Below are 27,467 nucleotides of genomic sequence, written 5' to 3' on the forward strand. Positions count from 1 at the left end.
GTTGATTCCTCTAGTTATGGAGACAGCTGAGCGCTCAGTAACAGGTGTAAAGATACTGATGTACTTACTCAAGTACAAGTAAAAAGTAGCTCAATTAAATAGTACTCAAAGTAAAAGTTACTAGTTATTTTCATCCTCCCACATTTATTTTGGCTAATAAATCTTGCCATAGTTCCCTTTCACACAGTAAACATCTCATGTATAAACCTAAAAAGGAAGAAACCAAATCTTGCACAGTTGGAACTTAATTTATTTCCCACAAAGGTATCTGTATAAAATAAAACGTTTGTCAAAATGTACAATTATTTTTTCTTTAAATAAAATAACACTAATGAGTTCAATTTTTAAAAAAAATGATAATTTTCAGGCTTTAAGTATTGCTACATGTATAAACTCTAAAACTGAGTATATAAACTCCATTCAATGCTGTTTTGGCACGGTGCGTTAGATTTAATCTGATTGGTCGGCTATGATGTAATGCATTTGATTGTTGTCTGGTCATTTCATATTTTTTAGTTTCACAATGTCCGTTGATCATTTAAGAACAAAAAATGATTTAATGAATTTACTCAGTACGGTGTACTTCTTTTAAAACTTATTTAAGTATAAGTAAAATGACTTAGTACAAGTACCCATAAAAGCAACTCAGTTGCAGTAACGTGAGTACTTGTAATCCATTACTTTCACCTCTGCTCAGTAATCATCAGTGTAACTCACTATCAATCATTGCTGTGTCAGTAAATCTCACAATAAATGCTTTTTCTTTTTTTTCCTCTAGCAATCAAGTCCTCCCTCAAACCGAGCCCCTTCAATGGAAACGTCTACAACATTGTGGGAACAGTCCGATTTTCTGGTATGAGTGATCATTGTTCCACCTCCACTGTGTGGAGTGCTGTGAGGTGATATGGGGACATAGAGGAAACAGAAGCATAACCACTCCACACACCAGCAGCCAGAGCTTAATTTGGGCCGGATCTTGCCGGAGCAGGATCCAGTACCTCCCAGATTTTGACCAGCACTTATTTGATTGGATCCAGAACCTCATTTAAAAAATATATATATATATATATATATTTTTTTTTTTTTACTACTTTTAGGTGTTTGATTACATTTTGAAGTATTATATTTGGACAGCTGTCTTGTTTTGAGTTGAAATCACTGGAAATGTCATTGTAAATAGAAAATTGACACAGCATGAGTGAGGAAGAGAGAGGAAAGTCAAGCCACGCCCCCCACGCTACGAGGGTGATTTTGTGCAAAAATAGTTTCTCTGTCAGCACTGAAGACGGTAGAAAATGGCTAACAAAGTGCTTTTTTAAGATAATAAGTGAAGCTAAGCCTGAGGTAAAGGTTGTTTCTGTGGAAATTGCGGAGGAGAGCAGCAGCAGTTAGCTTAGCAAATAGCAGCACCTGTCCTGCACCCATCCAGTGGACATGAGGAAGACTCCTGGCTTATGAAAGACAAGGCAGGCCTCGGCTATTAAATATGTTAAAAAGTTGTGAGGATACAAACTTCTCCATGGCTGTTTTTTTTTTTTTTTTGTGGCTATTTTGACAAATAAAAGGTAAGCACACATTTTATTTTCATTTTCTGCTTTGCTGCTGATTCATTCAATGAGTCGTGGCCTTATGTTTTGGGTGTAAAAGTTTGTAAATATTTTGTATGAGTGGGTTTTTGTGTTCTGAGAGTTTAGTGACTTTTGTGGCTAAATTAGCGGTGATCTTGCGCTGTCTTTGGTGCTGAAACATGGCAGATTTTGACAGCTGTCACTCAGAGAGTGAGAGACGGACGCTCTGTAACGGGCGATTGTCCGTGCTTCTTTAACGCTGATCAGTTGTTTGTGTTCAGGTCATATACAGTATTTGGCCCATTTAGTTAAAAGGCGCTTTAAAAAATGTATTCCATGACATTTTTGTTTCTCTCTTTGTGCCGGAACAACACCCTGATTATTTACAAATGAAGCACTACCAACAGCATACAGGGCCCATACGAAGCCTCAGTAGCAGGTGTTAAAGTCAGTGTGAACTTTATTAAAGGGCTAATGCAAGCTGCAACATCCCTCAAACCTTTAGACTCAGAGCAGCTGATGGACGTGAGCTACAATGCTACCAGCGGGAGTCTGAACGTCCTCCCCCACCAGAGCACCATGCCCCTGACCCCAGGCCCCAAAGAGACCAAGACCTTCAGTTTCCTGCTCTTTGATGGAGTCGAACTCACTGAAGACAAGCTGAAAGACTGGCTCAGGCTGTGCGCCAAGCAGGTAGATCAGTGTTTTTCAGTCTTGGGGTCGTGACCTCATGTGGAGTCACCTGAATTGATATATGTACTTACTGATTGAAAATGTCTATATGGTTTTTTTTTTTACATTTTTTAAATTCTTATTTTTTTTCAAGTCAACAACACACAATCCTAAACAACTGTGTTCTATGCTTTCATTTTGACAAATATGAATCTAGTTGAAATCAAATGCAGTATAAAGAAAAGGAAGAAAAAAGAAAATACAAAATAAATAAAATACCTGAGCTGGCGTATCTTGTCACTTTTTATGCTAATCCTAGCTAATCTGTATTTGTTACATAGTATAACAAACATGATCAAAAATGTATTCTAGAAAAAAAAAATCTTTGGGGTCACGATTTAAAAAAGCTTGGAAACCACTGAGGTAGATGCTTGTGTCTGCATTTCGTCACCCGCGTACGAAAACAAAGTGATGTGTAACCGCACGTGTGCCGTTAATTTTTGGTGTTTTCAGAGGCAATCAAAGAGGAACAAGAAGACGAGAAATACCCTCTCACCACAAGAATTAAAGACCATACATGTGAGTAAATACACATAGTTACAGTTACTTTACCTACACAGCAATAAATCCATCTTTCTTTATTCTATAAATGCTTTCCCTGATCCTCGAGTCTATGCACTACTTTTTACCCTTAAACAATGACAGAATGGTGCATTGTGTGTGGGTTCGCTGCATTTACCATTTGTCAGGTTTAAGATCAGGCATATGCACCTGAAAAATCACATTTCATGCACAATTAACAGTCTGACATTAAAGAAATGAAGACAAAGAAGGCATAAGATCAAGCAGAACAAACTTAAAGCACTGAAATTAAAATTGTAATAAAACCACACACATGAAACTCAAACGATCAAGCGATCACTAATGCTACATTAATATACTTTTCTGTCACAGAGGCTATGTGTTCTGCTGAAGGTCAGTTTGGGTTGTTTTTTTTCCCTTACAGTGGAATGTTATGTCCTTCATGAATGTGTTTGTGTGTAGATAAGGAGACACCTGGATCCCCTTCCACCAGGATATTTCTACAACGGCTGTCAATATGTCGACATCTTTGGAGAGAAGAGAAACCTTCATCCCAGTATCCTTTTAGTATAAATCATACCAGTACAACTGTGTTGATGTGTATGATGATGATACATGTGCAGACGCTGCGTTTTCTGTGTTTCCCTTACATCACTGTTCCTGCAGACATGGAGGAGTTTATTAAAGAGTACATCAGTGAGGTCAACAAAGAGATCGACAAGTTCAACTGTCAGCTGGAGCTGCAGGAGCGGGCTGACCTGTTTGATCCCTGAAAGACTTTGCAAGTAATTAGTGAGAGTAAGAGGCGTTAGGGTGATACACATATTCCACTAGAACAGTCAGTGAGTGCGCAGAAACTGCTGCTGCTAATGTCCCAATGTCATGGTGGTTAAATTGAAGCAGCAGAATAGTGTGGTTGGCTTTGATAAACAAAAAGAAACACTGTCTGCTCACAGCTACAGACGAACCTTAAACAAAAGCACAGGTGTCGTATCTCCACCCTCAGACCTACGTGACCACAGCTCTGATGTTTTCCCAGGCAAAGGGAGTTTCCAAACACACACTTGCACAGCTCGTGGATTTCTCTTTGGCGAGTTATTGCCTCTATTTCTGACTTGGCCTGGATAGCCGAGTGATTCTAGTGAGCTCCCCACTGGGGTTTCTCAAGAATGGCTCCTCCTCTGTTGCCACCCTATCCACGCTCCACCTATTGGGCAGAGTGCGCGGCGTGCTGCTGCTGCCCAGGGAGCAGTAAACACTGGAAAGCCCTCGAGCTGCAGACAACTGACAAATGAAGCCATTAATCATGCCCATACGCCATCCCAGTGCTTTACCTCATGACTTTTGAAGTAGATCTGATGAAAGTGCAATAATAAAACAGACTTCAAAGTGATGAGGTTTTTAGAAGCACAGATATTGAAACGTAAGCAAAGATTCTTTATTATTTCTCACTGTATTTAACTGGGGAAGAGTCTGAGTGGGTTAGGGTGGAGATTTAGTATCAGTGCTGTGACGGTGCAAAGTTTTATCCTATGCATGTCATTCCGTGGTTTATAGTCACGTATAACATCGACTTCTTTGGAAGAAGAAGTTTGTATTTACAGCTGGTAGCGGAGTCAAAGTGAAATGGAGTAGTTAGAAATAAATTATGTTTAAAGAGGAAGTAGATTTGTCCCGAAACCTGAACATTGGATGCTTTCATTGTAAAAAGGTTAGCAATGGAACCTTCTAAATGAATACTGAAGAGGTCACGTCGAGCACATCAGTTTAGTTTACTTATTTAGAACAAAGTCGTCCACCTCCACAGAAACTTTATATATTCATATTTTACTAACAAATGTTTTATCATTCTAATAAATGTAACTACCAGTATAGTTCTATGAGAGGAAAATATGCTGGGGTCAGTCTTGGAAAAACAAAATAATCAACTTTGATAAATGTACTTATTTTTGTGTAAGGCAATGTTTAACTCGCTGCGACAAAAGCCCAAATTATGCATTCTGTAACTTTAAGTGACTTCCATCGACTCAGATCACGCGATCAAGTCACTGGAATTGCGTCACTTGAAGGGAGGTCGACTGACATTGTGTTGCTGATGTCGCTTTCAGAACTCGACTGAAGTGACTAGACTTCTTTAAAATCAATGTAAATGACGCAACCTCAAGTTATCTCCCCTCAAGCAACGTGACTTGCGTGATTTGAGCGACTAGGTCAAGCGCGACCTCGTCACTCAATGTTGAAAATTTTGAACTTTTCAAGTGACAATTCCCCCGTCCTTTACTGTCTATAGAGGCGAGGCAGCAGCCCATCCCCCCGCTACAGTGAGACAGCTGCAGCGGGACACTTCCTCAATGTACTGGGGCTGAATTAAAGCGGTTAACTTCTTGAATAAGCCTACATTCTGAGTGAACTCATCCTTTAATAACCCCGTACGTTGATCATTTAAACTGTAAAAGCGGCGCTGTTGATGATAAGTGCTGTAAACACACGGCCGGAGACACATTGTTCCCTGGTCAGGACGTCACTGGAGCGATGAAGTGATGGAGCAAAAAGCACCACTATGTTCAAGCGACTCATCATGGGCGAAGTGACTGCATGCAGTAGCTACAGTCGTGTTCGGTGTGAACTCATCTTAAAGCTGTGCTACTTGAATCTTGAACCTTGACAGAGGGGCATGACTGAATTTGAACCGTAAATCCCGTCCCCCACTCTGATAATCCCTCCCAGTACCCTCCTCTCTGGAAGTGCACAAAATCGCGCACAAGAGCTGAACGTGCACTAACGGTAAAACACGTTGCCACGCAAAAGGAGGCACACAAAATATAGGAAAATGGAACATTAGATTACCTGTCTAGAAGGAAAACAGCCATTTGTGCGTCCAAATTTAGTCCAAGATTGAAAACAAGTTAGCACCATGCACGCACTTCACTATATATGGCAGCAGCCAATGAGGAGGCTCCTTCTTGGGCCCTGCTCACCCCTCCTTTCTCTAAATCCTGTGATTGGAGCTGGAAGGGGTCACCGCCAAGATTTTGTCCGGGGTTTTATTAACTAAAATTACTAATTATAAGGCACAGACAGCACACAGACGTACGATTTCTTTTACGATATACTATATGATGCTAATAAGAATCTTTTTTTAAAAAGAAAGTAATTTGAGTAGCTCAGCTTTAAGGATTTACCTTGGAGAATATTACAGTAAAATTAGATGTTTGTTTTCACAGCTAAAATAGATGCCATTTGCCCACTACAGGCCTATTTCTTAAAATGTACTGCATTTATTAATGCATCATAGTCAGTAGTTTATCTAAGAAATCAGAGACTGACCTTCCACCAATGTAACTTTATTTATATGTGAAAAAAGTCACGAGCATTTAAAAAGTTCCAACAGTCCAAATACCGGGGGGGGTTGCTTTTTTTGGCAGAGCTGAGATTTGTGCTAATGAAACAAATCTTTAAATATTATTCAGTTGTTTATACCAATGTTGGATTTCTAATTTTGTAAAGACAGATTTTCAGAGAAGAAGTGTCAACATAAACGGCCAGGTGTTAAATAGCACATCGTCTGGGCTCAGAGTGGCTTTGAGACTAAAAACAGCAGATAAGACGGCGAAGGTGTTTTGATACAGACTATATTTCAGCTGCTGATCATCCTCTGAGAGCTTTCATGTCACTTGCTATTCCTCAGATATTTTTACCGCAGATCTGACCTCGCTCTGCTGGCCGCTGCCGTCTGTCGCTAGCCAGCAAAACAAAAATCAATTACGATTCCTTCACTCCACACAAACTCCCTGCCAGCTGCCACAGAGTAACTCCAATCTGATAAAGACATGTTGTGCTACTAGAGAGGTTGTACTCATTATATAATAAGCGTGTAATACAATGAACACTGTGTGCGACTAACATGAAGTTTTCACTAATATATAAGTATCCCTCTGTTTAACTCTTAAACAGAAGTGCACTAGTTACCTGTGCTTTTATATATTTGATAAGTTCCAGTGCCCTCATAGAGCTCTTTAAGGACCGTGCTAAGATCCGCTCACAAAGTATCAAAACGGTACACAAACATATTTTTAACCACCTGATGAGAGCTAAAACAATCTGCTGGTAACAAAATGAGGACATAAGCCTCAGGGTTTCAATGATGCACCCCGAGTCGTGTGTCATTCCTGCCATTATGTAACACTGCAGAGAGTTCCCTTGATTGACAACCAGCGGCAGAATGAAGGAGCCACACATTCGAAACCCGCTACACGTCAAAAAGCGTAAACAACTGAAATTCCACCTGGCAAAGGTATCAGAGCAGGTCCTTAAAGAGCCCAGGGTTATGTAAGAAGTGCATAACCCACATGTATTGCTCACTACTGCTATCACAGATATGTCTGCACTCTCCTGCATGTGTTGAGATGTCATGTGAACAGGATGGCACTCTGATAAAATGCCTTTCACTGGTACTGCAAAGGGCAGCTCGTATTTTTCATTTGAATGGCCTCAAAAATCTATTTTTCTAAAAATGTGAAGTGAACATTTTCAATGCAAACAAGGCATTTGCTGATGCACAAGAAGCAAAAAAAAACAAGAGAAAAACTAGTAACTCAGAGACTTTTAGGCGTCAAAAGTTTTCTCTGATCCAGCAGTGCCTTAGCTAGAGCTAAGTAAAGCAGAGCTGCATCAGAGGCCAGGATCCGTCCTTCAACAGTGTTGGTGAAAGGAACCCACAGAGAAATGTGTGAGGGTGAAGGCGGCTTGGTCACACGGGGGGAGGAGGCTGATGGGCTCACTGGGATCCAGGTAGGAATTAACCAAAAAGATAATTGGAAAGGGGCGGAGCACCACGTTGATTCTCCTCTAGGCTTTAAGTGTGTTCATAGAGTTTCACTCTACAGGTTTTTATTCAGTGTTGCATACTCCTAAAAGTAAGATATTGACTCTGACTAAAAGTGGGCGATCCCTTTTGAATGCAGGAGAGTCGCCCAAAGAGCCCCTCACAGAACCCCCCCTGTGTGACAAGCACACAGCTCTCTGGCAGAGCGAGTACTCTGGTGTCTTCATCCTGTGTGTAGAGGCTGATGTTATAGGACAAAAACTAGGTTTGATGTTTCAGTTTTCCTGTAATTGGGAAGAGTTTTCTAATATGTGTGCTCCAAAGGGCCATCAAAGTGGAATTTAAGAACTTTAAAAAGTTTTCATGGTGATTTTGCCTTTCTGAAGATATAAGGCTGCTAAAAATGTGCTTTCATGACCAAATATCTCTCGGACGTCGGGGGGGGGGGGGGACTGCAGCTACTAATTGTTGTGGATTGTTGGGCCCCTCACAGAGGGAGCCATAGAGGAAATGGTTGTTAACATCTTCCCCCCTGTAGCCGGATACCCATGTACACAAAGCGGTGTTGTAATTCATGTCAACCAATGGCTACGATTAGCGTTGGCATTAAGGCATCTGATGTCACCACGGCAGAATGAGATCAGTGAAAAAAAAAGCTGAGGACCCTTTTTGTGTTCCCTGTCTGCAGGCCGTCCAAAGAGAAAGGTAAAAATAACTTCTGTGATTGGACTTCAAAGTGCCAAACTCACTTCCACATTTTCAGGGTGTTCAGTGAAAGAGGCAAACTGCTTTTGCACGAGACCACTTTAACTTGTGTTTTTCTCCTGTGACTGATGCTTTTCTAAACTAATTGTTGTATTTATTGCTCACATATTAAATATTTACATGATTGATCTGTGTGGCTCTGTTTAGGTATTTTTGGATACGATTCCTCACACATTTGGAAATGATTGGTGACAAATAATGCTGCTTTTGTGGCTTTTTTCCCTGAGGTTGCACAAAACAACTGATAACTTGTGTGTCAGTATTGTTGCCAGGCAGACACAGTCCTCCACATATTTAACTTCTGACATCAGCGTTTCCTCACATCTCTCCTGCCTCCCAGCGCTGCCAGTTTTTCCCCAGCGACTCAAGGCTACACCGCTTAAAACACGCTCTCCACAGCATTAGCCACCCCCCTTTTTCTCCAGTCCATCCCACTATTGTTGTATTTTTACTCGGGCACTGAGTGTGAGCTATTTATGGGCTATTATGACAGCCACATGTAAACACTCACAACTCTCACTGGCGTCTGCCAAAGCCTGCTGCGAGGGCCAATGGCCCCTGCAACAACAGCTCTGTGGACACTTCTCCAGGCTGTAACTCAGAGGATTGCAAATCATTTATTTTGGCCCGAAGCGTGATCGTGATGTTTTATGATTCAGGAGAATAGAAAGAAGAAATCTCCAATAAGGATCCCAGTTTTAGGAATTTAAACAAATTGAAGTATTTTCAGACCAGTAGCTTTTTTTCTTGTTGTGTTTTGTTTTGCACTGATTAGTGATTATCCTGAGACAAGGACACAGCATGTTTGGCTCCATCCAAGTCTTGCTATGCCACAATTATTCAGTAATGGTTTAATGAAACAGTTTGAGGGGGTTTTCAAAGTTCCAAAATCTCTGTGCACAACAAAACAATCCAATCCATGGATGTTGAATCTTTGAACCGCACTCAAAGCATCTTATCAATAAATTTTATACACCACAGACCAGATGGGCCAACTGAACCTTGGCCTAATTTTCAGCGTCCCTCAAAATATACATAAAACAACATTTAAAAACACACAAAATGACTCCTTAAGCATACAAAACGACAACAAACTTACACGAAATTACATTTTTCCCAAGAAATCATTTTGGCAGATATTTGACATAAAATGTATTATCTATTGACATCGGTATCGGTTTTCAATATTGGGATTTAATATAAACACAGGGTTAACATGTTCATTCCATTAAGATGTCACCTTAAATTAAGGGAAGGTGGTCTATGTATATATCGGAAAGCATATCAAATATTGCCAAAAATCTAATACAGTATGAAATGACTAAAAACACACAAAATAACACAAACACACAAATCGAAAACAAAAATCCATAAAGACACTCCATAAACAGACCAAGCCCATTGTTCTTCCCTGCATTGATGTTCAGGTTATTATTCTAAATGCTGACATTTGACTTTTGTTGATGTGGTTCTCTGTTCAGTGAAACTGTTTTGTTGGCCACACTGTGATAAAATTGGTCCGTCTGCCACAGATCAAACACTGGACTCTAAGCCTGAACTGGTCATGTGGACATAATTTTATGACTGATGGAATGGATATTTGTCTGTGGCTATGGCACAGTTATCCCATTAGGATTTTGGTCCTTTTCCCACCATCATCTGTCACTGAAAAATATTTTGTGGTTGCACATTAAACAATCACAGTGTTGATACTACTTTCGACAGCTGAGCTGGCAGCAGCAAAAGAGCAGAGCAGAGCACACAGAGGAAATTATTAACTAAACATGAACTTTTTCTTCTGAGAAAGGACACAATACTTTATTTCACAACAAACTATCATTTACCATCCGATTCTGGCTCTGAGGTAATCGTCTACACCTTTTTTCTTGCTGGCTCAACTGGATAGCTAAGTACCAAGCTAACTAGCTACATGTAGCAAGCTAACGAGCAGAAGAATGGCTCTTTCCACAACCGAGTGCAGCAGGCTTCTCCAAAAGATTACTGAACTGGAGACTACAGTGCGAGGAATACAAGTAAATACAGAGGTTAATGGACACTGTGGATATGGGAATAAAATGACCATGCCGCTGTTTCAAATGAGACGAACTGGCCTGCACTCCCTTCCCAGACTGCAGCCTTGACTTCAACTACCTTGTCTGCCCAGGCACAAAAGTGGACATCTGTTAAAGGCAAGTATCACCAAATCTCAAACCCAGTTTCATGTAGAACTGGACAATACATTTTCCCCACTGCTGAATGACCTAGGATCCTGCTGTAATGAGAGCAACACACAATTTTCTAGAACTGTGAGGACTGAAAATGCTTCAGGAAAACAAAATCTACATGGTATGCCAAAGCAACATCTCAGAACCCACCTGCTTCACCCCAAAATTCACCTACTGCTACCTCATCCAGCTTCTCTCCTACCCCTGCTTTCCTGGATCTAACTGCCCAGATGAACAAGCTGGTTCTTGCTAGCACAAGACTGACACCCCACTCTTTACCCCACTATGGTCCTACCTTCTCTCCCCTAAAGAACCAATAAGCACCACCCATCCCTCTTTGATGATACCAGGCCTAGGATCCCTCTTCTCCTCCAGCTGATAAGAGCATGATTTAAACAGCTTGCTGTGTTCAGTCCGGACTGCAATACCTCTATTTGTAGGAATAACCAGAAAAAGTCAGGGCCTTATGGAGTTAATACAGCTTCTTTAATTCCTGTGGTGATGGGTAACAGAGGTAAAATTGTTAAATTAAAGAGAAACAAAAAGCTTAATAATAATTTGACTACTATAACATGTCATCCAAAGAGTCCACCAGTGTCTTCAGTAAAGTCTTAAAAATGAGCTCTTCTTGACGTTAGATCTCTTGTTAACAAATCACTGTAGATTAATAATATTATTTTGACACATCACTTGGACTTTTGACTTCTTAATGAAACGTGGTTAAATGGTGGTATCAGTAATTCACTATTCTCAATGAAAGTGCTCCATAAGACTTTATTTCAATAAGTGTCATACTTGCAGGGAAGATGGCGGAGTTGCAACTACCTTTAAATCAATATTTCAGTGCAAAGTTCTCAAATACACCTTGTGGTGCCCCTGGACACATCATCAGTGATGTAACCTGGGATCACAGGGGGTTTCGGGTCTTTCAACAATCAGACCCCCTCCTCCAGGCGACCCAACTGGGGTTGATCAAGCCCCAGCTTGTGCCCAGGTAGCGCTACCCTACGTGCCACTCCTCTCCTCTCCTGATCCACAGCCACCTTGATGCCACTTCTGCAGCATCTGTGGCCAACTTGATGGCCTTTCGCTGGCTGGCTCCAGCAATACCCAGCATCTTGTAGGCCCTGCAGAGAGACTGGCCCGCAAATCCTCTGCATCCTACTTCGATGGGTTGGCATCTTGCCCGCCAACCATTGCTCCTGCACTCCTCCACTAGCTCGGAGTACTTAGCCCTCTTCCTCTCATGGGCCTCCTCCATCCGGTCCTCCCACGGCACAGTAAGCTCCAAAAGAACTACCTGCTTGGTGGCTACTGAAGTAATCACAATGTCTGGCCTCAAAGTTGTTTTTGCGACCTCTTCGGGGAACTTTAGTTGCTTCCCCAGGTCAACCTTTAGCACCCAATCACGCGCCGTTGCCAACAGGCCAGGGGAGGTATTTTGGGTGGTCACTACAACCTTCTCCCCAGCTCTGACGAAAGTAATGCTCTTCTTCACTGGGCGAAGGCTCTTGCTGTGGCTAATCCCGCAGCAGATGGAATTAGCTATTGCCTTAAGGACCTGGTCGTGTCTCCAGCGGTAGCGCCCTTCACCCAGGGCTTTCGAACAGCAGCTGAGGATGTGCTCCAAGGTTCCTCTCCTCTGGCAGAGGGGGCAAGCCGGTGTCTCTGCCTTCCCCCAGATGCAAAGGTTGGATGGGCTAGGCAGCACGTCATAAACCGCCTGGATCAAGAATTTGATTCGGTGGGGCTCAGCTTTCCACAGCTCGGTCCATGTGATCTTACGCTCCAGCGCTTGCTCCCATCTCATCCAGGCTCCCTGCTGCCGCATTCCCACCATCTGGCTGGCCCGCTTCTCCTCTAGTCCTGCTCGCACCTCCTCGAGGATCAGCGCCCTCCTCTCTCTCTTCTTTGCTTTATTAAAGTGAGTTCTACCACTACCCAGGCCAGCTCTTCCTTGTGCCACTTTGCCCACCAGTACCCTCTGCCGTACCCTAGACTCCGCAACGTCCACGGCCACAGCAGCTCTCCACTTCCGTCCCGTCCGGACCTCAATCCCAGCCTGGGCAACCTTTGGGTCACTAGACTCCCGGTATTGAAGCAGCTCCCTGGACCAGGTCACCATGAACTCTTCACTTAGGCTGCTCATAGGGAGCTTCAGCTTGTTGCTTTTCCCATATAGGGCAATGCTGCTCAGGCTTCGCGGCAGTCCTAGCCACCTGCGGAGAAACCTGCTGACCCTCATCTCGAAGCCTTCCACTGTTGAAATGGGGAAATCATAGACCAAGAGGGGCCAGAGGATCCGAGGGAGAATGCCATGCTGGTAAATCCAGGCCTTGAACTTTCCAGGGAGGCCAGACTTGTCCACCGCGGCCAACCAGGTCTCCAGCTCCTGATTCGTTGATTGAAAGAAATAACATTTGGTGATTTTATCTCCTTTAAATATATGTCATTCTTACTGAAGGGTGGTTCAGAAGTTCTGTTTTTAGTCATTTATAGACCCCCAAAATATTCTGGAGAATTCATGGATGAGTTTGCTGAAATGTTGTCAGTTGTATGCACTGAATACAACTTTTTTTTTAAATAACAGGTGACTTTAATATTCATGTAGACAATAACATGGACAATACTGCCAAATAACTATTTGCTTTAATGGACACTTTTGGTTTTATACAACATGTGACTGGTACGACACACACTCAAGGTCCCACTTTGGATCTGATTATCTCTAAAGGTGTTGATATTTCTGCTGTTGATGTAAGGGACTTAGCTCTATCTAATAATTTCTGTGTATTTTTTTACGTAGAAACGGTAACATCTGTTCCCTCTACTTCTGTCTGTTTAAAGAAAAGGTACATAAATGAAAACACGTGCACAGTTTATGGAAGCCATAGCGATGACACCAACTTTTAGTGTTGAGACAGATGATAATTTCTTGGATGAGTTTAATACAAAAGTCTGTAATGTCATAGATGTGGTGGCTCCAATCAAAACTATGAGAAAACCAAACACACAGAAAACACCTTGGAGGAGGACTGAGATAATGTAGAATTTGAAATCTGATTGTAGAAGAGCTGAGCATAAATGGAGATCAACAATTCTCCAAATTCATCTAGAACTAGCATACCTTGAGTCTCGATCTTTAAAAGCTAAAGACTAAGTCAAAAACCTTTGTGTTCTGATTGACTCAGATCTGACATTCTTCAGTCAGATCAAATCAATTACATAAACAGCCTTCTTCCATCTTAAGAACATCTCCAGAGTGAACGGTTTAATGACTCAGGAAGATCAAAAGAAACTGGTCCATGCTTTTATCTCCAGCAGACTGGACTATTGTAATGGTCTTCTGACAGGAATCCCCCAAAAGATCATCAAACAGCTACAGCTGGTTCAGAACGCTGCAGCTCAGGTCTTAACCAGAACAAAGAGGTCAGTGCGCATTACTCCAGTTTTAAAATCTTTACACTGGCTCCCAGTCAGCATCAGAATAGACTTTAAAGTTCTGCTGCTGGTGTATACATCTGTGAATGGGTTTGGTCCAAAATTCATCAGTGAGATGTTAGTCAGGTATGAACCCAGCAGGTCTCTCAGATCTATGGACACAGGTTAGATAGTGGAGCCCAGAGTTCACAGCAAACATGGTGACGCTGCTTTTAGTTGTTATGCTGCAAAAAAAAATGGAACACCAGAGCTGAAGTCAGGATCCAATGTGAACATTTTTATATCAAAGTTAAAGGCACTTTTTTTCTCTCCTGTGTATGATTGAGAGGGAGATTTTTGGTCATGTTGTTGTTGATTTTAAATGTTTTTACTGATGATTTTATATGTTTTTGCTGCCGATTTTAATATTCTTATTGATTTTAAGCTGTTGAATGTTTTCTGTTGCACTTTTTGATCATGTAAATCATATTGAGTTGCCTTTTGTATGAAATGCGCTATACAAATAAATTTGCCTTGCCTTGCCTTGATTGAGACATTAGGAGTAGGAACTGTAGAGAAATGCTTGATGTATGTGATGATTAATTTGTACAATATGTAAATATTATTTTTTCCCTAACTTAAGTTTATATTTAGAAAATCCTTGGGCACTTATAGACAACTTGATTGATTGGAAGTGATGTGCAGGGGTGTAAGTTTGTAATTTTTAGAAGAAGTCAGCTGGTAAATAGTCATTGTCTTCGACTCAAATAATTTCCCACCTTTGAAATGTAATGAAATGAGAACAAAAACCCACACACATAAAAGAAAAAATGTCCTCATTTTGTTTTTATTTCAAACCATTTAACAACTGTTTACTGTCCAAACTCACGGTCACACTTCTTAGATTGACATGGCCAAGCACCATGGCTGGGTACCACTGTGAGCCCGTGTTTAAAAAACATTTTGTACTCTGTTCGCCCGACACAGGAGGTAGTGTGTAAATTTGTAAAGGAGAACCATCCTGGCTCACAGTTTGAGTTTTCTGCATGTGTTGGATTTTCTCTTTGTAGCGATACCTTATTGAGGCACTTGTGTGATTTCACACTTCTCCGTCCTGCTGCTTGATGTCAAAGGTCATCAAAACAGCCATGTTACTAGCATCCTCAAAGGACGCTACCAGTTTTAACGGCTGGAGACAGTTACCGCTGAAAACCTCCCCCTCCCACACCCGGCTCTTGTTCAGTTTCAAATCAGTTCTCGCCTCCCCCACCATGCTCACCCTCTGGGCCCCAGGAACCCTCACCCTGAAGCGGACCCAAGAGAGAGGCTCCAGCAGACCAGCACGCGGCTCAAAGAGCACGCAGCCTTTCCCCCAGGCTGAATACACGCAAGGGAAAGGGAGCCCGGGTTGACTGCAGCTGTTTCTCAGAACAAAGTCACACATGGGGCTAAAATCTCCCCCTTGGACGATCCTGGCATAAAGGCCGAGCCGGTACACACCGGCATCAGGAAGACTGGCGCTCACTGTTACTTTGCTGTCAGTGTAAGTGCAGAACAGGTGGCGAGAAAGGGGAACACAGGCAGTTTTTGTTTCCTCCTTGCTGAGCACACTGTGCAGCTCAAGGTCCCGCTGGTTGTGGAAGGTGATGTTACATTTTCCCTGCTGGGTGCTGATTATTGCAGTCGTATGGCTAAATTTGGATAGCCCCGCCTCAGTTGTTCGGGTCCCGGGGCCACACGCTGAGCCAAGACTAGGAGGGAACAGCTCACCTGGACCGATAATCTTTCCTTTGCAGTGCAACAAGAAGTTACCAGCGTTCTGAAGTTTGGCATCAGTTTTCTCATAGTCCCGCACAAACACAGACAGCCGGTAGAAGCCGCGCATTGGACACAGGATGTGGCAGGTTAGGGCATCTGTTTGAATCTGAGTAGCCAGACATCGTTTGGCCACTGCAGCTTGGATTTCTGGGTGAACGAGTTCACAAAGCACCATCAAAGGTTTGGAAGTCTTGAGCACCAAATCAAACTTGCCCTCCTTCACCTCAGCGGCCTCGCTGCCCTGGCTGCTGCCTGTGACACCTAGAGATGCTGCAAAAGGCTGCAGGCCCCAAGACAAGAAGGGGTTTTCTGGGATGTGCTCCATGGGTCTGGGAGTCGTACATTCAACGGTGAAGGAGCAGACCCACAACAGTGATGTGGTTGCTGTTTCAGGACGAGCAAACACTTTCACATCATACGTGCCACTAGCTGGTGGCAAAAGCTGCAACTTCATACTCCGATGGCAGACGGTCAATAGGCCAAAGGAGGACTTTATTGACTCTTTCTGCTCAGAAGCACCGTTGTGGAGGAGACCCTGGTGCTGTGTGATCTCATAGGTGAAGGTTGTTGGTCTGGAAAAACCAAGTGAAATGTTTGCCTCTCCATCATCTGGAAGGAAAAATAAATGTTATTCCACAAAAAAGTGCATTTTCTTTTCTTTTTTAAAGTAGTACCAAATATCAATAATAATCGATTTCAAAACTGATGGTTGACCTGTGATGATGTAGCAGTGATGAGGCTGAATCAGTCGGAGACCCATGGTGAAGAAGGCTGAGGTCTTAAAAACTCTCTGTTGAAACTCCTCTATGGAGATGGGCGTGTTCAGGAGCTGCCATTTCTCCTCATCGGGGAAGTGCGTGTAAATGAATTCCTCTGGGTCCGTTAGGAAATAGAAGTCATCAAACCTTAAAGACAACAGAGCTCAGACCGATTTTTCAGCCAAACAGTCTTTATAACACATTTTAACATATACCAGTAAAACTGATTGAGGAATAGCACAATGTACAGTATACAGTACGAATTGTAGTTCTTCTAATCTGTTGTGTTTCATTTGTTCGCTGTGCAGGGGTCTCCATCCACTCTGAACGATTAAAGCCCTGAGCTCCAATTGTTTGCATGCCTTTTGACGAAGCTTTCATTTTCCATGTCGACTCGTCCGGCTCCCCAGCAGGAATCCAGCAGAAACCACTGGCCCTCCAAGAGCGCGGCATTCCACAGGTGGTCGGATTTCACATTCTTCAGGCTCTGACCCTGCCGGTACCCAATCCCCTTACTGTAGCCTGGCACCTCTTGACACTCGATGCCTACTTCTCTGTAAACACAAACAAAACTTAGTTATGGAATTTAGTTGGCTCTGCTATGGCTTTTACTATGTTTGTAATGAATAATAGTCATTAAGACCTCAGCTCAGAGAAACCAGTTTATGTTGGGAAACATTGAGTCCTGCCATCCATGGCAGTTATTTTAACATTATTTCATACGCTGGGGGATATATTGAGATAATTACGTTGAAATATTTATATCTTACGATTAAATAACAGACAATGGTTTTATGGATATAGCTTTGTTTAGTTTTTTTTTCAATGTTGGTTTGAAGAGCCGCTACTTTCCTGATTTTTTCACTAATTGTCTGCCTCTCTTCTTTAACTTTGACCCAGAATAGTCTTCCTGATAAAGATTTTTTGAGTTCAAATGACGACAAATACTTTTTGGTATAAATTGCTCGACCTAACTCAGATTGTGAAGCGAGCTTTTGCTTGGATTGGTCAAAGTCACCACCTGCTCCTAACCTAACCTTACCAAACCCAACCCCCAAGACTCTTAATCACAGGAACATTGCTAATTTCAACAGGAATGATCATCTCGTCCTAGTTAGTAATGTCTTTGAGGAAAACAACAACCAATCTGAAGTGTTGACTTCTCTTCAGTATGATAGTATGGTCGTGATAGACAAATGTGAGTAGTAATTCAGACTGTTAATGTGTAGGTGTGTTTATCTGGTGCATTAACCTGCACATCTCTGAGCAAAGATTGGAGTAGCTGCAGCAAACTCCCCGACCGGCCGCGATCACTTCCTCTGTGGAGCTCAGCCTCTCTGAGTGACCCAGGTACCCGCTCACGTCGTACTCTGTGGAGACGGGTAAAAAACACAGAGGAGAGCTGCCTGTAATCAGAGGCTGAATACAAATACAACAAATCCATCCAGTGTAAGAGCCGACCTGGGTTATGTAAAGAGTGTGGACCTCTCTTAACCCACCGATGTTGTTGCACAGCCACACCCAGATGGCCCGAAGTCTCTCCAGCTCGTTCCTGGTTCCCCGTGTGATGCTTTGGACGATTGTCTTCATGTCATACACACACCTTTCTTTCAGCTATAAACATAAACATCTATTTATAAACTGCTCAGAGATCATCTCTTATTTTTGATTGTATTAGCATCTCTCTGTGTATCAACACAAATATAAAATTTTGTTTTAGGCAGAACTGAAGGTGCCATTTGTCCTAGTTTTGCTACGGCACATTTCATTTCCTCCTGCTGCTGTCATATCTTTACCACAGAGGGATTAATAGAGTGGTTGCCCAGACTAAAGTCACCATACTTTGATGATGGAACTGGTTTTACTGGTGAGACCATGTGTTGTTGTCCTCACCTCTGCTCCAGCTCTGATCACGTGCGAGTCAACCTTGTGAAAGAACTCGGAGTTGGTAAAGAGGTCTTTTCGACGCTTTCTTCTCCCCTTCACTGCAGCACAGGCTGCAGTCTTCTGTTCCAGCTGTGCTTTGGGCTGCAGGAGCCGTTGTTCTTCCACGTCCTTCCTCAAGGCGCTCTTCTTTACCACAGCGATGGTCCTGGCGGCACTCTCAGAGGACAGCTGTCTTTTTGTTGCAGGCCGCTGGTCTTCACTTTCTGATGTAGATTTCTCAAACGCGCCCCATCGAGCGAGCACAGCACTTTGCAAAGCTTCTGCCTTGGACTTTGGGCTCTCATGGTTCTCTGTATCCAAACTGAGGTCTACTACAGCAGCATCTCTCTGAGTGTTCAGGGTTTGATTGTCCTGGATATCGTTGGGTTGCAGGGCCTTCACCTGAATGCATCCCTCCTGGATCACATCATTCTGCTGAGAACGTTGAACGACACAGGTCAGCGGGAAGGAAAACTTGTGGATTGCAACTTTAGCTGCCATTATGCTGGTTGCATTGTGTCCTAAACAAAAGAGAAGATGGACAGGAAGACATATTATTATGCATAACATCATCCTTTGCAGGTAAGGCTTCAGTAGCTTGTTCCACTTCAGATGAGAGCAGGCTACAGAAAGAACCCTTCAAGTAGGATAATCCTGCATGAGCGGAGCTAAAATCTGTCTCTTAACAGCACATTTCACAAAAGACAGTGACAAATGAGCCAGTATGTAACTTTTCTATTAATACTTTTAAATAATGCAGTTGTTAGTCATTAGTCACTGTCACAGGTAGCAGAATAAAGGCATGGGCTCATTAATGTGACCTTAGAATTCTCCGTAAAAGACCTTTAGTCTGGTGAACGTATCGATCGGGTTTAAAACCTGGAAGATGTGCTTTTATTAGATTGTTTACTTTCAAAAGCAAAATTTGATTTCTTTTAGTCTCCTGATAAAAAGTGAGTTTAGTTAGAGTCATATACTGTAGTTATTGAGGTATATACATTTTTTATCTGGGTTCAGTCAATTAAATTCCGAAACTGCTTGAGTCCACTCCTGGAGAGCTCCTGTCCAGCATGTTTTAGATGCTAACCTGGTCCAGCACAGCTGATTGCAAAGGGAATCTCGTTATCAGGTTTTCTATTAAGCTGCACGATGACACACTCATTAGATCCAGGTGTGTTGGAGCAGGGAGACATCTCAAACATGCAGGACAGGAGCGCTCCGGGACCAGCCTGGAATTACCCCTGATATTCACTACCAGTCAAAAGTTTAAGAACACCACACGATTTCCAGTTTTTGACTGAAAATTATTCAGTTTATTGTGTCATTGCACTCTGAAATGAAAGCATAGAACAAATAAGCAATTTGAGTTGAAAAAGAAACGATGGAATCCATGAACAATACTGTTCACCTGATGCTAATGAGGGTCTGGTACCACAATGTGTTCCAACACTGCTTTTATGCAGACAGAGGAGGTTGGAAGTAACCAAGAAAAGTTGGAACATTTGTAGGAATTAGACTTATTTGTATAATTCTGAAATGAACATTAATTTTCAGTTTTGGGTAACCAAACCTTTTTTTTTTTAATGCTTTTTTTTTAACCTATGTTTAAATTCATTTGACTTGCACAACTTGAATTGCAATAAATAACTGGAAAAATAGGGTGTTCTAGAACATTATGACCAGTAGTGTACGTTCACTAAATTTGTATTCGATTTATTCAATTAAAACCCCTTATATCCATATTATTAAACTGATATATGTATGTCTAACCTTGCACACAGCTTTCTTCTAAAGTACGTCCTTTCAAAATAATGAAACGCTCCTGTTGGAGAAACCTTGAAATTACTATTAAGTTGCCAATTAGTCCGAATACAACGATGAGACACAAAGGATAATGGATAAAATCGTTTAGCCAATTTGGCTTTCTGTCAGATTGGTTGTTTTAATGTTACTTTCCAATTTAACATGGATAGGTTTAACTTTTCCTCAATGTCAGAGGGTCTCAACATGTTGGTCGAAACCCAAAATTCGGTCTGTAGCTCACAGGGATTTGCAATGGCAAAGATAAGTACTTGAATTTTGATGGAGCTTTATTTGTGTAGCTATTCTTACCCACAGGTCTTATTTCTAATGATAAAAAGCAGTAGTTATTTTTCAGGATCCAACTACTGTAGTATTTACTATTTGTCTTTGAGATGAATCTTTTAAATGATCTATTTGGTATTTCTGGATTAAAACAAATTTTCATCAAAAATACCTACAATGTTCCATGCTACTAATGTGCCGAACAGTGAAATTATGATACGCGTATCATATTAACTCTGTTCAGCTCAGTTCAGAAAGTGTTGGTTCATGAAGCCAAATCCGTTGAGAGCCTGTACTTTATGTTGTAGGTTTCTACTCACCTTGAGAGAAGCTGAACTGTCCGCTCGATGTTTGCGAGATTGTCGGTCCGAGATGTTTCCACTACGTACTCTCTGTGCTCTCTGGTGGTAGGGGAAAGGCTTATATACCCTTGTGTCGCTTGCCAGGACAGGCCTCAGAATAACAGGCCTAAAAATACTACAAAGCAGTTAAGACCAGCCAATGGAGTAAATCCCAAATGAGTAGTGTCATGTCTGTATGTGCGTTCGTAAGTGTGTGTGCAACTTTGCAGATGTGCCTGTGCGTGTACTTCGCTAATCAGTGTGTACAGCATATCTGCATGGGCCGACCGGCGAGTGAGTGGGTGAGTGAGTGAGTGTGTGTGTCAGGTGGTGCACGTTGGCATGCGTCCATGCGGGAGGTGTAAACCTGCGCTGTGGGGTTCGGATGGCAACGGCTCAGGCAACAGGTGGGAAGGTTAGCGCGTAAGCACATGCTCATGTGACAAAAGGGTTGCGTTAAGTGAAAAGTTGAAAAGGACAGAAGTGTTTATGAGGGGCTCGACTTCAAAGATGGAATTGGTCACCTCTGCTTTTCACACCCCTCGGTTCATATTTATCTTTGACAAAACACTTGTTTTTGTCCACCATATACACTATATGATTGTGGGCATAACTTCCTGTGGTAGCAGAAAACCAGTGGCTAATCAGTAATAAATTGTAGTCTAGTTTTATATTGCAGGACTGTCGGGGATGTACATATGTAAGGAGAAGTGGTAAACACAAACGCAGAGGGATGAGGAAGCAGGAATACTGAGTCATTTTAAATCAATTTAATCCAAGCTCAAACAATCCATCGGAGCACAAATTAAACATGAAAACAAGCAGGAAAAACCAAATAAACTTATAGAAAGTAACCTTTAGGCACATGGAAAACAGTGAGAAAGTATAGTGCATGGAAGTAATCAGTGGATGAGAAACACCTGAGTGGAAACAAGAGATAAATCTATACAATTTCAATCTCTCTGCACATGCACAAGGAAAGACAGGGGGTGTCAAACACAAGAAGGGACTGTAACCCCTAATAAAAGTGCTCCCCAACCATTTGTGTGTGTCTATTGCTCTTCCCACACAGTAAATACGCTCCTCGGTAGCATCTGCATATATTTCACACTCGGTCTAATCAAATTGGTAAGGTTTGGTAAGGAGTTGTGAGTGCAAAAGAAAAAAGGACAATTTCTCAAAATAAAATAACCTCGACATGTATAAAAATAAAGCACTTTTCATTTATTTTTATTCTTTCTTGGTGGTCTGGGACCTAAATCTGGTCTGCGGCCTGGTGGTTGTGGGACACTGCCTGAAAAGATAAAGAGAAATAAAGATAAACTAAACCCAAAATTAAGAAACTAGCACACAACATGAACCAAAGCAAAATTAAATCATGGCTTGAACTCACAACCTTCATGACAGAAAATTAAATCCAAACCAGATAATCTACAGAACATACATGAACAGCAAACGTGCTTGTGGCACAGACAGTTTTGTGTAAAGACAAGGAGAGAGTTGATCAATATGTTTAACAGAAAAAAAAACCCTGCTGTGTATACAGTATGTAGCCAGAAGCAGTGCTGGAAATAATATCAATAAAATCTCGGGATGTCCCATATTTACTTTTTGCCGATACTGTCCATAGCTTAACCGATCTCCAATATATTACTGGGTTAGGGTCACTGATATAACTTTGTTATGATAATACTGGTATAAAAATCATATAATATAATGAATATCCCTAATTATAAATACAGTATTGGATAAAGTCTTTGTTGTGACGTGTTAGGAAGCCGAATGTGAGTAAAAGATAAAGCAAAAACAAATCTCCATTTGATGTAAAATAATTAAGGATACTTGTTTCCCAAAGTGCTCCCATTAAAGTGATTCTACTCCCACAATGGGAAAATTACGTAAACAGTTTGCCGCAATGATGTACAACTGTGTGCGATTCCAGGTTCAGTGTCATACCGAAGGACTTAGAGACACAGACAAGTACGAAAAAAAGTGTTTACAGATTCACTGAGGAAAGGATGCCTACGATAAAACGAACTCATATCATTAAAAGACTATCAAACTTACTGTAAGAGTATTAACCTTTCATCCAGTTTTGAAATAAACTTCAGATGCTTTGAACTTCAGGCACATCTCTTCACCTTTCATGTTTTCATGTCTGCAGGCTGTTTTTATGCTGCACGAGTCAAGTTTGAAGCCTTCAGCTCAACACTCCTTTCCTCCCTTCAGTCAAATCTAATCTACTGTAGGAGAAGAGTGTGAAGGTGAAGGCTGATCTCTAAGCAGATTCAGCATTACACAGAGCTGCCAGATGGCTGTATATGTGAGCACGGCAGAGGGGACAGCTGCCTCTGCTGGTCGTGGACCACAGCCAGATGAAACTGTAGAGTGGTAACACCATCTGGAACAGCTGTGAGCCCTAGAATCCCATGTTGATTAGGAGAGTGTATAAGGAGGGGAGATCCTCTGCACTCACTCATGGAGAGATGAGGACAAGCCTTGATGTGTCTGAGAAATCAAGGGAAGGAAATCAGTGCGACTGCAGAGGAAACTCCTTCATCTGCTTCTACATTGAGCGTGCAAGGATTTTCATCACCTGTTCTTCTCATCTCATCGTTCAAGTGCCTATAATGTGCTGTGGTATCTGCAGCACAAGTCCCTCCCACAGATGCTTGATTAGATTGTGATCTGGAAATTTGGAGTCAAACTTGTTACTCCCTTCGAAGCATTTGTAAACCATTCTTTACAACTGGATTCATCAACAGATCAGATCTGTAGCTGGGTTTCCATTACAGATTCTCGAAAAATAAAAGTGATGTTTCTAAATGTCAACAAAGTATAATTGCGCTTTGAACGTGTTGTTTTGGACTGGAGCCTCGTAACTCCCATGAAATCTCATCCCGTAGGACTTCGCTGCAGGAAGATGGACACTCCAAACCTCCTCTGTATTCCTTTGTTGTTTCACGTCTAATGTGGCAGTAATAATTGTAATAATCTTGTAGGATTTCTTATTATTATTTTTCTTCCGCAACTCCTTTGTCGTGGGACTCCGCCTAGGCTATTAACCAGCACTAAAGACACATTTGTCATCTCATAGGGCCAATGTCAAGGATGTGCAGCTGACCTTTTTTGGAGCCAAAATGTCAAGGTCAAGGCTGCATCAAGTGTCAAAATATAAAATTTCCCATATCTCTACCAATATTTATCGTACAAGTTTGATGCTTACATTTATGAAAAACTCATCTCAAGTGGAGTATTTTACTTCATTGGACCAAAGCCGTACGACCTACCAGTAAAAAGATCGGTATGGATCAAAGCTCAAAATACTTTTTTCTCTATAACTTAGCCACTGGTACCAATGAACAAAATTTCCTTTCAATGTGTGACCTTGACATTTGCTCAAGGTCATATTTAAGGCCAAGAACTCAGAAAAGTGAACAAAGTGACACCTCCACTTTCTCAGTACAACAAAGATCAGCCAATTTTTTTTTTAAATACTTTAAAAATACTTTTTTCCCTATAACTTGGCCACTGGTACCATTGAGCAACAATTCATTTCAGTGTGTGACCTTGACCTTTGCTCAAGGTCATATATAAGGTCAAGAACTCCTCAGAAAAGTGAACAAAGTGAGACCTTAACACTCTCAGGACGACGAAGCTCAGACTAAACCAAACTAACACTTTTTTCCCCATAACTTGGCCACTGATACCATTGAGCAACAATTCCTTTCAATGTCTGACCTTGAACTTCGCTCAAGGTCATATATAAGTTCAAGAACTCCTCAGAAAAGTGAACAAAGTGAGACCTTAACACTCTCAGGACGACGAACACATACTTTTTCCCTATAACTTGGCCACAAATTACATACAGTGCTCAGACTGGTACTTTTACAACATTTCCTTTCAGTGTGTGACCTCTAAAGGTCAAGGTCAGTCTTTTGTTTTTCCTGCATTATTACTAATTTCATTAGTAAAAACAACAAACTTGTTAACAAATCCAGATAAGTTATTTTTGCCAATTTTCAATTGCCAATTTTCAATTGCCAAATACGTATTGACCTTGCAAATACAGTTTTTGCAATCGGAATATGTGTTGAACTCAAGCTAAATGATACACGATTTATCAAGTGTAAATTAGTATGCCACAAAACTTAAAAATATACAAAACTTGAGTAAATTAAAAAAAATGTTTTGATGTGAATCTGTAGCTACAAGTGAACTACATATAAAGATAAATACAGTATAAAAGCGTCTGACTTTAAAATTAATGTAAAACCTGTTGATATTTGGTAGGCAAATAATATTTCAATTGCCAAAATTTTCAATGTGTTTTTATGCTGTAAGTAAGTAAGTAAAATAAGGTTACTGTACTGTTTTATTTGTGTTTGCAATAAGATTCTTTTTTTTTTTTTTTTTTTTTTTTGGGGGGGGGGGGGCGACAACCCCTGATTTTAGTTCATGTTCCAATCAAAATTATTTCAATCATAATCTTTATTATGTTTATCAATTTTAATTAAAATAAACATTATAAAAGCCAATATTTTTTAATGCTTTCACTTGTTAATTTCCCACTCATCTCAAGTATCCCCTGTAGTGACATTGCATACCCCTCGGGGTACACATACCCCCATTTGAGAAAAACTGTCTTAAATTATGCTGAAATATGTGTATCAATATGTCTCATGACTCGAAGCCCAATAAATACTTCCTCAACATCTGATAACATTCATGGCTGTCGTGTGATCCCTGAATCAGCCCCTCACACTCACAATCCTTCAGTTTTACAGATTTGGCTGCATTTCTCTGCTCAAAACAACCGCTGGAGATGAAAGACTAATTCAGGTTCTTTGTATTTTACACTGAGAGGAGACCTCTGAGCTATTTTTAGCTCATACAATGATAATTGAGGTTGTATAGTCTGCAGCACTGATGCAAACGCAAAAAACAGCCTGAGTTCATTGAGTCATCTTCTGTGTTATTCTGCTCTGGGGCACATACTGGACTTAACCTCAATCTATCATAGATACCAACTAGAGTCAATCAGATCCACACAATTTTCTGACTTTTTGATTTATAGTTGCAGGAAAACAATAACAATAATGTGCAAATATATGCAGGGTCAACCATTTTGGATCAGAAAATCATGTAACCTTTTTAAACAGGCCTTCCCTTCATAATATCCTCCTCTCTGTTTCCTTTTATTGTCTTGATTGTTTATAGCCATGTAAGTATTCATTCATATTTTGTTTATTTTGATTTTTCAATGTAAGGTTATCTTGAGAGGCTTTGAAAGGCACCTGAGAAATAAAATGTATTATTATTATTCATAATAATAATAATAATCATCATCATTTCTTACAAAAAATGTAAGATAAAAACTGTGGGTGTACACTTATTTAAATAACATAATTTAATAATTTTTTTTTTTGCAAAATTTATCTTATGCATACTGTACATGATTTAGGTTGAATATATTGGGGTTTTATTTTCTAACAGCCTGTGACGGTCTGCTCACAGTCTATATAGTTTATTAGATTTTCTGCCATCTTTACAATATGGGTCCAATGTTTTTTTTTTTCTTCTTATCTTTGACTCCTTCACATTACATATTGTGACATATATATATATATATATATATATATATATATATACATATATATATATATATATATACAACGAGATTCCAAGGAATCTCGTTGTGTCTGTCTGTGTGTGTGTTCCCCAAATATCTGTGCGGATCAGGGCCAGATTGCCCTGAGACTTTCAACATGGCTGCTGCTTGGTTCAAATGTGTGCGACGGTCAGATTTGTTTGGACTGCAATGATACCGTTCATACATTATTTCGTAAAATTGTCCACCGGGAGCTGAGCCAGCAGATGGTGTGTTTAATTCAGAATTAAATTTGCATTAGAAATTAAATGTTTACAAGGTCAGTTTAAAGATTTCACTTTTATTCTGAATTAAAGAGGAATTCAAGCTCCCATGTAAACGTTAGTGTCTCAAAGTGTTTCTCCAGGCATAACTTCATGATGGTGCGTTGCTTTTTCCCCCCAATTTATTTATTTATATGAAAACACAATAGTTATCACTCTACACATTTCACAACAAACGTAAATGTCCCTGACATCCCACCTTCAAACACAAACTAATTTAGCCATCCATGAAAAACCTCCCACTTTTCTATAGCGATACATACTTCACACGGGCACTGCACTAGTATACTGTATATAATGACAGGTTATATACAAGTCTGAAAGTTAAACACACTATTATCTGTTATTTTAAATGATTAACTACATACATCTGAAATCATTTCTCTACTACTTTTTGATAATATCAGACATTTGGAGCCATAATATCGCAAAGCATGATGGGAAAGCAGCATGCTCGATATTGTGATTAAAAAAGTTGATCTTATTTTCAAGTAGAGAAAGTAGTATTGACCCAACTTTCATCATTGTACTTGACAACAAAGACATTT

General features: G+C 40.9%; 2 protein-coding genes and 1 pseudogene across 3 annotated transcripts in view; 1 reads left to right on the forward strand and 2 right to left on the reverse strand.

Moving 5' to 3' along the window:
* The window catches only part of dnaaf9 (dynein axonemal assembly factor 9), a 34,284-nt gene extending 25,746 nt beyond the window's left edge, over window positions 1-8,538 (forward strand). For both annotated transcript variants that reach the window (XM_028437801.1, XM_028437802.1), the window contains exons 33-37: window positions 779-853; window positions 2,074-2,261; window positions 2,754-2,819; window positions 3,285-3,378; window positions 3,489-8,538. In XM_028437801.1, coding sequence (XP_028293602.1) covers window positions 779-853; window positions 2,074-2,261; window positions 2,754-2,819; window positions 3,285-3,378; window positions 3,489-3,595 — 530 coding nt within the window. In that variant the 3' untranslated portion in view covers window positions 3,596-8,538. The remainder of the gene's footprint in view (window positions 1-778; window positions 854-2,073; window positions 2,262-2,753; window positions 2,820-3,284; window positions 3,379-3,488) is intronic.
* Window positions 8,539-11,609: 3,071 nt separating this feature from the next.
* Window positions 11,610-14,982, reverse strand: LOC114455868 (uncharacterized; annotated as a pseudogene).
* ky (kyphoscoliosis peptidase) lies at window positions 14,886-21,267 on the reverse strand. Its single transcript, XM_028438776.1, has 7 exons — window positions 20,965-21,267; window positions 18,527-19,080; window positions 18,133-18,247; window positions 17,886-18,003; window positions 16,996-17,187; window positions 16,590-16,780; window positions 14,886-16,484 (listed from the first exon to the last, which is right to left on the reverse strand). Exons 2-7 carry the CDS (start codon window positions 19,058-19,060, stop codon window positions 15,157-15,159), a joined length of 2,478 nt encoding a protein of 825 aa, XP_028294577.1. The 5' UTR covers window positions 19,061-19,080; window positions 20,965-21,267; the 3' UTR covers window positions 14,886-15,156.
* Between the last annotated feature and the right edge of the window lie 6,200 nt (window positions 21,268-27,467).

Source organism: Gouania willdenowi, chromosome 22 (assembly GCF_900634775.1).
Source record: "Gouania willdenowi chromosome 22, fGouWil2.1, whole genome shotgun sequence".
NCBI classification, from domain to species: Eukaryota; Metazoa; Chordata; class Actinopteri; order Blenniiformes; family Gobiesocidae; genus Gouania; species Gouania willdenowi.

Excerpts from the sequence above, each read along its gene's own strand:
- ky (XM_028438776.1), bottom strand. The coding sequence starts at position 19,060 with ATGGCAGCTAAAGTTGCAATCCACAAGTTTTCCTTCCCGCTGACCTGT. Across the intron at positions 17,188-17,885 it reads CTTTGCTCAGAGATGTGCAG|AGAAGTAGGCATCGAGTGTC; the intron begins GTTAATGCACCA and ends TTGTGTTTACAG. Across the intron at positions 16,485-16,589 it reads TCACTGCTACATCATCACAG|ATGATGGAGAGGCAAACATT; the intron begins GTCAACCATCAG and ends TTTTCCTTCCAG.